Below are 11267 nucleotides of genomic sequence, written 5' to 3'. Positions count from 1 at the left end.
CCACCCTCTCCCGGCTGCCGTTCTAAACGCTGGGCCAGAAAGTGCGGCCAGACCGACGGCCCATCCTAACAACGGGCACCTACCCATTAGGAAAAGCAAGGATAATCCAGATCACATGAAGGGCGTCAGAAGCAGAGGAGCACAGAGGCCAGCCACTTCTCCGTATTTTCAACCAAAGCGTAAAGAATTCAGGGAATATGATTTGTTATCTTTCGATGTTCTTTGCTTTTTGCCTCATCCTTTGGGGAAAAAATGGAGCCATTTTTTCTGGGTTTTCTCTTCACAACCTTAACAGCTAGGTGCTATTTATATTCCCATTTCACAGATGGGGAAACTGAGGTCCACTGGGGTGAAGTCGCTTGCCAAGACAGTGGCACCCGCAGTAAATGCAGAGCAGGCCCTACAGTGGACAAATCCGCAGCTAAGTGCAGAGTCCTGCTGTCCTAATAGCCCCCTGCCCAGCCCGCCCCACTGTTGTGAAAGTTGTGTGTTTTCCTGCTGTAAAGTGGCTTCCTTGAGAACAGAAGTCATGCCGGACCATCTCTGCTTTCCTCTGCAGGACCTACCATTGTTGCCTCACACTTGAAGACATCTGGGGTAAGGACGCAGCGCTTTTCTATCTTAGCTGTGAAACCTGGATCAGCGTGAGCTACGATCTCCTTGAGCCATCGGGGCTCCCTGTGCCTACACACTGCACACATAGGGGGTTGCCGCCTGGGGTTTCGGAGTATAGGGCCTCAGCCTTTACAAAGAATCACTCTGGGAGAGACGCCTGCCAGCCCACGGGCCTGCCTGCGTACACAGTTACCCTCCTCTCACCATCTTCTCCCCAGGCAGCCCCCAGGGCACAGGTGCTAAGGGTCCTGAGCCTTCAGAGAAGGGCAGGGCTGCCAGAAGGGCCTACCGGTGATGTAGTCTGTTCCTGGGCCCCACCCGGCTTCTCACACTGGCCCTGCCTGGACAGCTGCAGCCTCAGATGTTGGTGGGAGGCTGGCCCCTAATTGTTACACTCTGGGATGATTATGAAGTCAGCTGATGGCATCTCCAACCCACCCACACTAAGGGTGGGTCAGCTGCTCCCAGTTTTCTCTCTTCTGCCAGCTTGGTTTTCCTCCAGGGTGACGGCTGTGGTACCAAGCAAGCCTGATGACATCAGAGGCATTCTTCAAAGTGGGAGATGGGGAGGAGACCATGCTGAGGAAGGAAAACCTCCACGTTCTGGATGCACTCGAGCAAATGCCGAAGCCCTTTCTAAACCCCAAGTCCATGAACAGGACCGTCACTACCAAAGGACTCCCACTTTCTGCAAGGGGCAGTTTGGTTAACGTCATGGAGGAAGATTCCATCAGTCTCCCGTAAGACACATCTGGTCCTTTCCTCCTTTTTCAGGCCGCATTTGGGATTTGGCAGAGGGACTACCAAATGAGGTAGTGCTACCTTGACCTGTCACAACCTGGTCCCTGGACACTCAGGGAAGAGCAGGTGTGCAGGTCGGGCTGCGGATTTCCCACTCAAGTTAGTTCTCAGAGCATGTAGCCCTCCTGCTCCAGAAAGCTTTCGAGGATTAGTCAGAGGTGTGTTGACTGTGCTTCCGAGCCTGTTTCCATTGTACCAGCACACAGACACCCACCCAGGCCTCCCTCCAAAGCTCCTGTCCTCCAGCCCTCCCTGTTGGTACATTTGCCCACCGATTATGTCCTCCCAGTAGTCTCTGTGCCTTAGGATTATGGTTTTAGTGATCCTCCTCAGACTCTGGGTTTCCTTTACATCACTGCATAAAACTCTTTGAACACCTACAAGATATCTGGCCCAGTATTAAGTTCTGGGAATGCAAAACTGGAAAGTATAGTACCTGCCTTCAAGGAGCTCCCAGCCTGGGCTGAATGTGTATAGAGGCAGTGAGACTAAGAATAATCTAGCACAATCTGTGCTATGATGGGACTCCTCAAGAAGCCAGAAGTTAGCCAGGATGTAGTTAAGGTTTCTTGGAGGAGGTCATATTTGAGTTAACCCTCCTAGGAAGGAGAGAGTTAGCCAGTGAAGGGGAGGTGGTGGTGGTATAGGTTGTAGACCAAGGGGATTATCTACACAAGTTCATGGGTGTGTAACCTGCTCTGTCAAACATACGCCTGCACTTAGAAGGACCATCTGCTCAGTTTAATGCTTTGCTGTTGCAGACTTGGAATTTCTAGTACTTTTTTAAAGACTTATTTATTTATGCCTACAGAAATGGGGTACAGCTAGAGGTACAGTGGCGGTGAGAGGATTAACCAGAAACAGAGTGGGGATCAGAACAGGCAGATTGACAAAGTACACTGCTGAGGGGAGCAGCGGGCGGGTCAGGAGAGGTCTGCCACACCATGTGGACCTCCTCTGGGGTGGGGGATCGAACTCACACTGAGGCCGCCACGGCTTGGCTTAGCTTGGCGGTGCAGCACTCCAACCTGCTGCACCACGAGAGGGCCGGAATTCCTGATAATTTTATGAAGAAGAGGTCCCCCAAACTAGGTAGCTGGTCCTGATTCTATAAAAGGGATATGGTGTTCTTTCCCCAAGGGCCAAGTAAGCAGGTACAGCCGAAGTCACACTGCTTGTGGGAAACTTCATGGTAGAGTGGGAAAGTCTCAGGCTAGCAGCCCAAGTTCAAATCTGAGTTCTACCACTCATATATAGCCGTAGACATGTTAATTAAGACCTGGGATCCTCAGTGCCTCATTTGCAAAAGGGCAAACACCCATCCAGCAGGGATGTTGTGAAGATCAGAAAGATTATTATAGCCTGCATATCTTCTAGTGCCTGGCAGCCTTCTCTATCCCTTCAGCACTGCTTTGTGTAAGTAAATCTGAAATATATGTTCATTAGAACAATCTGGAGGATTAATGATTTCAGATAAATGATTCACACTTAAATCTACAAAGTGTAGAGCTGTGTGTGAGAGAATTCACCAGAGACAGAGTGGGGAGCAGAACAAGCAGATTCACCGAAATACACTGCTGAAGGGAGCAGCAGGAATGTCAGGAGAGGTCTGCCACATCATGTGGGTCACCTCCCTGGTGGGGAGTCAAACTTGAGCCGCATGGCTTTAGAGAGCTTCATAGTGTAGTGTTGTGCTTTAACCTGTTGCGCCACCAGGGAGGGCCTGGTGGAAGCATTTATTCCAGATGAGGGCCTGGTGCCAAGTGCTAGCATAGGAGGTTTGGGCTGATCCGCATTTCTCAGGAGATCAGTGGAATTGGAGCTCAGGGAGGAAAATTTGGCCTATCAATTACCCATGAAGCCGGAGGCTGGCCTGAATAAGGGACCCAAGGGTGTGTTTAAGTTTTTGGACCTTGCTAGCACACCCTGGGCAATGGAGCATGAAGCAGAGAGGGGCCAGAAAGCAGGTGAGAGGGGACAGCATGGCACGTGTGGCCCACAGACCTGGGCTCTCCTTCCGACTGTCACCAAGTCCTGTGCGACCTGGGTCCTTAAAGGAGTTGTGACTGCTCTCTCTAGACCAGTGCTCCTGGGCCTCCCTGGGGTTAAGTCTCAGTGCTATCACTGCTACAGCCTCCGTTAGATTCCTAGCAGTGGATTTCATTCATTGCGCCTGTTCTGCTCCCACTCTGTCTCTGGTGAGTCCTCTCACCTCCTGCCCTTCCCCCTGCACCCCAGTTCTTCTATGCAAAAGTTAAAAAATAAACCTCATTTAAAAAAATATTTTTGAGCATGCACCCAAATATATTATCTGTTCTTCTATTAATTTTACATATGATAGGTCAGTACTTTAAAAGTTATAAAATCTAAGTAAATTAGTTTCCATAGTGAACAATAGTAAATAAATGTTTTCTTTTAGGTACTGTAAGATACTGTCCCATCTCCCAGTAGACTGATAGTCATTTCCTTGGGGCATCTGCCCCCACTTTGGAAGGAAGACAAGGTTTTAGCACTGTTTCTTAGAGTGTGGTTCTTAGAATACCTCAAAAGCAGGCAGAATCCCTTAAGTATCTTTTGTTTCTAAAAGATTTATTTACTTATGCATACAGAACTGGGGGACAGGCCAGAGGTGTGGGACCAGGGTGGAGGGGGAGTGAGAGGATTCACCAGAGACAGAGTGGGGAGCAGAACAAGCAAGCTCTTAGTAAAGGTACTTTTGTAGCTTCTCAGTCCTATCCCAGATGGGAGTCAGGAATGTGCATTTTCCATTAAGCTCCTTTCGGGCTGGCTGCACTGTAGCAGAGCAGTAAGGATCTTTTGAGAGTTTCGCAAGCATCAGGACCTGTTGAGTCTGCCCAGGGCCTGCCCTCTAGAGCACCCAGGCTGCTTAAATGGGGTGGCCTTTCATTTCCGTTTTCCCTCCTGTCCTAGGAAGCCCATGCCACTGGCAGACTCTGACTGCAGCTCTGACGACACCAGCATCTCCCCCATCTCATCCACCTTGTTGAATCCTATCAAATTGGCTGTGATCCAGCCCAACAGCAGCTTCTTTGCAGGGATGCTGGAGGGTGAGCTGAACAAGCTCAGCTTTTCATCACTGGCCAAGAAAACAGAAAAGGGCAACATGGCTCTCTGCCCTCACCAATCTAAGTCCCAAACGGCCCCTGGGGGCCTGCTGGACCTCGACAAACCCGAAGCAGACACAGACACCTCTTCAACTCCCTCTGAGTCATCCGTGGTCATGGATGTGCCAGAGCCACCCTTCATCTGCGAACACACAGTCGGGGATTCCAAGGCTATGGTGCGTTTCCTGCCCCCTGCTTCAGGCACCCTTGTACTGGTAGCTCCGTCAGGCAGAGCCGAGCTCCGTGGAAGTGCGAAGGGGCCCAGCTGTGTGCTGGCCTCATGTGCATGGTTTAGGAGGAAGGGCATGACCATGAAGAACTCATTGCAAGCTAGAAGGGCTCAGTGCTGCAGGACATGTTCAGCTCTAGGGCCACCAAGAACTGGGGAAAGCTTATCCCAGTGCAGGGATAAGCTTGTGATAACAGTTGAGGTGGGAACAAAGGTAGAATTTACGCATCTCACTGGGAGGACTGGAAGGCATTTTGTGACACTAGCAAAAGTTCACGGGTGGAAAAGTGTGGGAGGAAATCCCTGGTCCTAATTCAAGGCTTCTCACACTTTGATGTGCCTGCTGATCTGGTCATCTTGTTAAAAGTGAGATACCTGGGCTTTCCCTAGAGGTTCTAATTGAAAGGTCTGGGATGGTGCTGATGACCACATGATGAGTAGCACTGCCCTAGAGTAAGGGAAGGGAGACGGCGGGAAAGTCAGTCTGGGGTCGCTTTCTTGAGGGCTTCCAATGTCCTACTTACTGACATTTTTATACACACTAGGAAATGGCATTTTGCTAACATTTTAAAATAGGCATTGGATGCAATTTGACTTGTATTTTTGGAAGATAATCTGGAAGCACCATTGTTGGGTGGCCTAGAGCAGGTTCCTCAAAGTATGGGTCCACAGCTATCAGTGTCACTTAGCAATTTAAATTCTACACCTCAATCAGAAACTGTGGGCTTGGGGGCCAGCAATCCGTGTTTTAACAAGTCCTTCAGGCTACTCGGATGCACAGCAAAGCTGGAGAACTGTGATGGAGGAGAAACTGAAAAAGGGAGATCGGACAGGAAAAAGCAGGCCCAAGAACCTGAGTGTTCACAAAACTCTTTGAGATCCTAGGCCGGGCTTGGCAGCTCTCCCGTAGTGCAATGTAAGCTCCTGGAGCCATTGTTTGGACCTTGGATCTATCATTTCATTGCTGTGTGACCATGGATCAAGCTACTTGCCCTCTATGAAACTCTATCTCCACCTGGTGGACGAAATCTCTTACGGTCCCAACAGTTTACAAGAAATAGGGACAGGAGGCACAGTGACTTGTGTGAGGCTGCCCTGGGACAGTAGCAAGTACTGCGGTGGGGTGTGGGTGGGGTGTGGGTGGGATGGGCAAGGGAAGGACAGACCAAGTCTAAGAAAGCCTTGGGGGTTCTCTTCCCCTAGATTTCCTGGACCTATGCCTTGGGCAAGCAGCAAGTCAGTTTCTACCAGGTCCTGTTACAGGAGGTGACCAGGAAAAATGACAACAAACCACCCAAGGCAAAGAGTCGCCCATGGATCTTCAACAAGATCTTGGGGACCACTGTCAAGCTGATGGAGCTGAAGCCAAACACGTCTTACTGCCTCACTGTCCGCGCAGTCAATACAGCCGGGGTGGGGAAGTGGTGCAAGTCCTACAAAGTGAGCCCTGGGAGAAGAGGGGCCCAAGGGGTCCGGGAGAGAAGTGTTCCCCTTGGGGGCTGGGAACACCCTTAGGCCCCTTTTACGCCCCTGCTTGCTTTCCTTCTACCTGGACAAAGAGGCATCAATTCCATGCTGCCCTCTCTTGGAGGTTTAAGAATCGCATGGGGCCCATGGGGAATGCATCTGTATTCATCATCAGTATGATGTTCATCTTCCCAAATCACTGGTTACTGGAATCTTCGACTTAGTGCCAGTTGTGAGTGGGCCTGGAAAGAGAGGGAAGAGGCCGAAGGGTGACAAAGGAGGGCACATCCAGGGTGTAAGGGGGAAGGGGAGATGCCTGTGGTTGGAAACACCGGGGAAGCACAGGTTTAATCCTGCCTTTTAAAAGGTTTCTGGTGTTGGTAAGGCTAAGACCCCATTTAGTAAACTGAGAAGGGAGTGAGAAGGAATTCTGAGGCCTTTTCTTGTTTCGTTTCAGTTTGCAACCGTGTGTACTGACTTTAACAGTTTCCCTGAGAACAATCCCATCCAGATCACGGTACAGCGCAAGGAACCCCAGCGAAGGACTGTGTCTCTTGGGCTGGAGGACATGCGGAGGCTGGAAGATCTGGAATACCTGTTTCCCTACTAAGGCGGGGACGGGGCTCTTGGAAGCCCTTCACCTAGCTTCAGCATTGATCCAGAGCCCACAGGAACCAGACCATGAAATGTACCACCAGCACTCTGCCAGGGCACTGCTGACACCCCACGAGCCCAGGGCCTGGCAGGACTGCTACAGGAATGCCACGCCTGGACTGGGCCCAAGCTAGCAAGGTGCTACCCTCACCTGGACACAACGCAGCTCAGGCCACACTCGACCACTGCCCACAGATGCTAAGTCCCCTCCACCCCCAGATCTGGGCTGGGTCCAGGTCCCTCATTAAAGAACTGCAGGTCACCCCCAGGCTCTGCTTTGTGCTGTGGATAGCCTCAGCTGTGCTGGCTCCCACCCACCTTCCTAGTGTCTGCCGGCACTGAGTCCAGGTAGGTGGGCAGACAGAAAGTGGGTGGGAGGGCAAAGGGACGCTACCATCACCTACTTACTGACTGGTTCTGCCGGCACCATCCCTTTCCTTGAGGAACAGACTGGGATGCAACTCTAAAACATGCCTCTAACCTGAAAAACAGCATTTTGGACAGAGGAGGTGGAGCACCCTGAGAACGGACCTGGGGCTCTGGAGGGACGTGGTGCAGAGTACCCAAGCTCAGGCGGCACATCTGATTTAATGCTGCCTCTTTCAGGATGAGGGCATGTACAAGCCGTTTGAGCTCTCTGGGCTCAGTCTCCCCATCAGAAGTGGGATGTGAGACCCTACCAAGCACAGCTGCAGGGTTATGAGGGTCACATGAGGCTGCAATACACATGCTCGCACTGAGCGGGAACTCTGAGCTGGAGCCTCCCGCCTCCCTTGGGCCCCGTCGCAGAGAGGTGCAAAGCGGGAGCCAAGAGCCATGGTGAGAGTTGTGCAAAACCATGAAAGCGGATGGGGTGGGGGACATGAGAAGGCCTGAGCATTCTGTCCAAGGACGGTGTGGAATTCAACCCGAGTAGATCCACCTGAACACTGGAGCAGGCACGTGGAGGCAGGCTGCTAGGAGGGCAAGATTGTGGCCAAGGGCCTGCGGCCCCCTAGTGGAGAGTCCCTTCCCAGGGTAGGATCCCCTGGGGCAGAGAGCCACCACCAGACCCCCCGACCCCCGCAGCACACCACACCCATTGGTGCCAGGGCACCTACCCCGTCACTGCACTGCTGCTTAGAGTCCTCCACAGACACAGCCCTCCCTGCACCGTGAGCCCTGCAGCCCCTGCACGCGTGACCCAGCCAGAAGTGCCCCCTAGAAGCGCTGCAGGCAGAGTCCCTGTGAAGGATGTGATGTCCCAGGCTCTGTGTAGAGCAGCTTTTCTTACTGGAATTCTAGCTGGAGGTAACAGCCGCGTAAGCAGTGCCTGCCACACGGATGGCACAGCCACAGAGTACCCTCTGGCTGCCATCACATGGCTCCAACCAGCCGTCTGCTGGCCTGGGGAGAGGGGAAAGGCAACATCCTGGTCAGTGTGGTTTTGGCTGAGTCCAGTGCAAGGCTAGACAGAACTGATTTAGCACCGTCCTTGGTAAGCATTGGGATTCTAGGACAAGAAATTAAGACATACAAAATATAAATTATTTATTTGGTCATGGAACCTAGGGATCAGTTCTGTACAGGATCAGAACAGAGCTGACACCTAGGTGAAAGGGGCAGCAGCAGGGGCCTGGTAACACCTGGTGCCAGCCACCCCACCAGCACCAGCAAGGTACAGAGTGATGGCCAGGACGGAGCCGAGCAAGAACGTCTTGTGACCTCCCATCTGTTGCTCTGGGGAGGGACTCTGCTGGGGTCTGTGCAAGGACAGCAGGCCACTCTCAGGGTTACCACCCTGGTCTCTGGTCTCCATCAGGATGAGCAGCTAGCCGCAGCCAAGTCCAGGTGGGGTCGCAGAAAATGAGAGATTTCTCATCGCCTCCATCTGTGAAGGGGAGGGACAGGATGGGGTCTCACTTTGAGGAAGGAAAGCTGCCATGCAATCCCAGGAGCCACTACAGAGAATCTGTGGTTCACTCTAGTCATCAAGCTGGCTACTTTTCTGCACTAGTCGTAAAACTCAGGCTAGACAGCCACCTGGCCTGGGGCGCCCAGCAAGGCTGTCTGATTAACGCCTTAGTTTCCAAAGTTATATCCACCTATCTTTGCCCCTCCTGTTTATAGACAGGAGAACAGGCTAACCAAGCTCATACAGTGGTTAACCAAGATGGTATAATGAAAGGCAGAACCAGGATTTAACCAGGCCTCAGGCCTTTAACAAAGAACCACTGCCTCGCGCTGGACTCGCTCTTGAGAGAACGGCCAGGTACTGCCTGGCTCTTCCGTACTCCCTGCATTTCCATAGGCCTCCCACTGGCCCTCTGAGACCTGGCGTCCACACACCAGCTCAGCAGATGTGGGTGCCTGGTGAGCCCTCACAGTTCTATGCCCAAAAGGAAAGTGACGGAGGGACTGCCTTAGGGCAGAGAGCCAGGTACATAACCACCCCTCTCCAAACTCACATCCGGAGGCATTTGTCCTTCCCACCACTCGCCACTCTCTGGCCATCTGGACTCCAGTCAACCGCATACACCTAGAACAAGGAGGGGTGGCATGTGAGACAGGGTGGAGGGAGGAGGGCTTCAAGCCACCCCTACTGCCCCCAAGGATTGGCAGTACCTCATCTGCATGGCCTGGCAGGTCTGTGGCCAGCTTCTGGGCCTTCACGTCCCACACCTTCAGGGTGCTGTCACTGCTACCGCTGACGAGGAGCCGGCTGTCAGCTGACCAGGCGACCTGGTACACGGCAGCCACGTGACCACGCAGGGAAGCCAGGTATCTGGGCCAGAGAAAGATGACAATGGGCGTTAGAACTTCATGTCCAAAGTGTCCTCTATGCCCACAGCAGTGGTTCTCAACCCTGGGAACGTGGACAAACTCTCACTGCCTAGTCCTCACCCCAGACCAATTTCATCATTACCAGTCCTCATGAATTTGTAAAACGTCTCCAAATGAGTTGCTTCTAGGGCTGCCTCTTGCTGGGCCTCTGACCCGCTTAACTGTGCACCTCTTAGAATCCAGTGCAGCCATCTTTAGCCCATCTGCCTGACACGCGCCCGGCACATTGGCTGCTTGCCGACCAGTGGCATGGAGCAACAGCGACAGTGGGCCAGGGCCACCTGCGAATGTCAGGTGATGACGGACGAGCCGTGCCCAGTCCTTAGCGGGGACTGGGTGACCCACTTCAAAGGGCCACTGCGTGGAGATGCACAATGCCTGACACAGGTGCCTGAGGACCCCAGGATTTCCCTTGCTCCTTTTCTCTTCATGCCCACAACTGTGCTTCTCCTCCAACTTCGGCAGCCCCAAGGGCCTACTATCTTGCTACACCAGTGCTTCTCAGTGTTTAATGGCTGCACGCTTGGCCCTTGGCTGTTGCTCTCCTTGGATAGGAAATGGACCAACACTCCCAGTGCCCACGTACGGATGGTCCTAAATGTCTAATTTCATCCTAACAAGCTGAGAGGTAGGAGCCTGCATGTTACTGAGGAGGAAACAGAAGCTCGAGAAATCCAGACACCTCCTGAGGCCAGCTCGTAAGTGGTGGAGCCAAGTTCCTTCCAGAGCGGCAGCATCGCTTCTCTCCCCACAAACGTCCCACTCACTTGCCGGTCCTGCCGTCCCACAGCTTGATGGACTTGTCGAAGGAGGCGCTGGCAATGACACGGGAGTCAGGGGAAAAGACCACCTGGTTGATGAGGGCCTGGTGTCCCGTCATCCGTGCGAGGGGCTTCTTGTCCTCTGCTGGGGACCACAGGAATAAGGTGAAGTCGTCTGAACCAGACACCAGCCTCTCCGGGCCCTGACCCTAGCAGGGGAGAAAGTACACCGTGTTGGCTGTGGTCTCAGGGAGAACCTGGACGCCACTGTGATCAACACCGACCCCGAGGCCAGGGCCAGGAGACACCCTTGCCCTCCCCTAGAAGGAGACTTGATGCACAGGGACAATGCCCTATGTAGTTAAATGGAAAAGTGAGGGCCAGAATGGTGTGAAAAGGGGAGGACTTCACGTGCTCAAGCACACATGCATCTCTATTCTAGGCAGTGAGCACATCACATGGAGGGACAGATAAGGAATCTCTAGAAGGAGAGATGGCAGCACTCAGTGTTTCTTCAAGGACTGGATGGGCATGTGATAGAGATAAGAAATTTCTCACTGCCTTTTCTTTGTTTTGAATCTTAGAATACATGACTGTGTTACTTAAGCTAAGTAAAATGTGCCTTGGGAATATGATAAACAAGTAGAACAAGGGAAATAAAGTAATCCCTAGGACACAGACTTTGGGGTTATAAACTAAGACTACTGAGCACAACAGTTTGTAAAAGGTATGTAAAGAGGGCCCTCCCTGGTGGCGCAGCGGGTTAAAGCGCAGCACCAAGAAGCTAAAGCC

At 52.5% G+C, this 11267-nt stretch overlaps 4 protein-coding genes across 4 annotated transcripts in view; 2 read left to right on the top strand and 2 right to left on the bottom strand.

The window, feature by feature from the left end:
• RAD51D (RAD51 paralog D) overlaps positions 1 to 701 on the bottom strand; it is an 11756-nt gene extending 11055 nt beyond the window's left edge. Inside the window, exon 1 of the mRNA XM_012726069.1 lies at positions 567 to 701. Coding sequence (XP_012581523.1) covers positions 567 to 701 — 135 coding nt within the window. The remainder of the gene's footprint in view (positions 1 to 566) is intronic.
• On the top strand, positions 526 to 7135 carry FNDC8 (fibronectin type III domain containing 8). Its single transcript, XM_004684481.2, has 5 exons — positions 526 to 597; positions 1118 to 1355; positions 4348 to 4717; positions 5974 to 6210; positions 6695 to 7135. Exons 2-5 carry the CDS (start codon positions 1147 to 1149, stop codon positions 6845 to 6847), a joined length of 969 nt encoding a protein of 322 aa, XP_004684538.1. The 5' UTR covers positions 526 to 597; positions 1118 to 1146; the 3' UTR covers positions 6848 to 7135.
• A 1226-nt stretch (positions 7136 to 8361) lies between these two features.
• Positions 8362 to 11267, top strand: part of UNC45B (unc-45 homolog B (C. elegans)) — a 32983-nt gene continuing 30077 nt past the window's right edge. The window contains exon 1 of the mRNA XM_004684479.1: positions 8362 to 8368. The gene's annotated coding sequence lies outside the window, so the exon portion shown is untranslated. The remainder of the gene's footprint in view (positions 8369 to 11267) is intronic.
• The window catches only part of NLE1 (notchless homolog 1 (Drosophila)), a 7943-nt gene continuing 5082 nt past the window's right edge, over positions 8407 to 11267 (bottom strand). Inside the window, exons 9-12 of the mRNA XM_012726068.1 lie at positions 10482 to 10684; positions 9496 to 9655; positions 9339 to 9409; positions 8407 to 8761 (exon numbers count right to left, since the gene is read on the bottom strand). Of these exons, the coding sequence (XP_012581522.1) occupies positions 8749 to 8761; positions 9339 to 9409; positions 9496 to 9655; positions 10482 to 10684 (447 nt within the window). The 3' untranslated portion in view covers positions 8407 to 8748. The remainder of the gene's footprint in view (positions 8762 to 9338; positions 9410 to 9495; positions 9656 to 10481; positions 10685 to 11267) is intronic.

Source organism: Condylura cristata, unplaced genomic scaffold (assembly GCF_000260355.1).
Source record: "Condylura cristata isolate star-nosed mole 26May11 unplaced genomic scaffold, ConCri1.0 scaffold00017, whole genome shotgun sequence".
Classification (NCBI taxonomy): domain Eukaryota; kingdom Metazoa; phylum Chordata; class Mammalia; order Eulipotyphla; family Talpidae; genus Condylura; species Condylura cristata.
This window is presented reverse-complemented; position numbering and strand designations above follow the sequence as displayed.

What these genes read in the sequence shown, in the direction of transcription:
- FNDC8 (XM_004684481.2), top strand. Translation starts at nt 1,147, where the DNA reads ATGACATCAGAGGCATTCTTCAAAGTGGGAGATGGGGAGGAGACCATG. An exon ending in TCGGGGATTCCAAGGCTATG is followed by an intron (nt 4,718 to 5,973) that starts GTGCGTTTCCTG and finishes CTCTTCCCCTAG; the next exon opens with ATTTCCTGGACCTATGCCTT. An exon ending in AGTGGTGCAAGTCCTACAAA is followed by an intron (nt 6,211 to 6,694) that starts GTGAGCCCTGGG and finishes GTTTCGTTTCAG; the next exon opens with TTTGCAACCGTGTGTACTGA.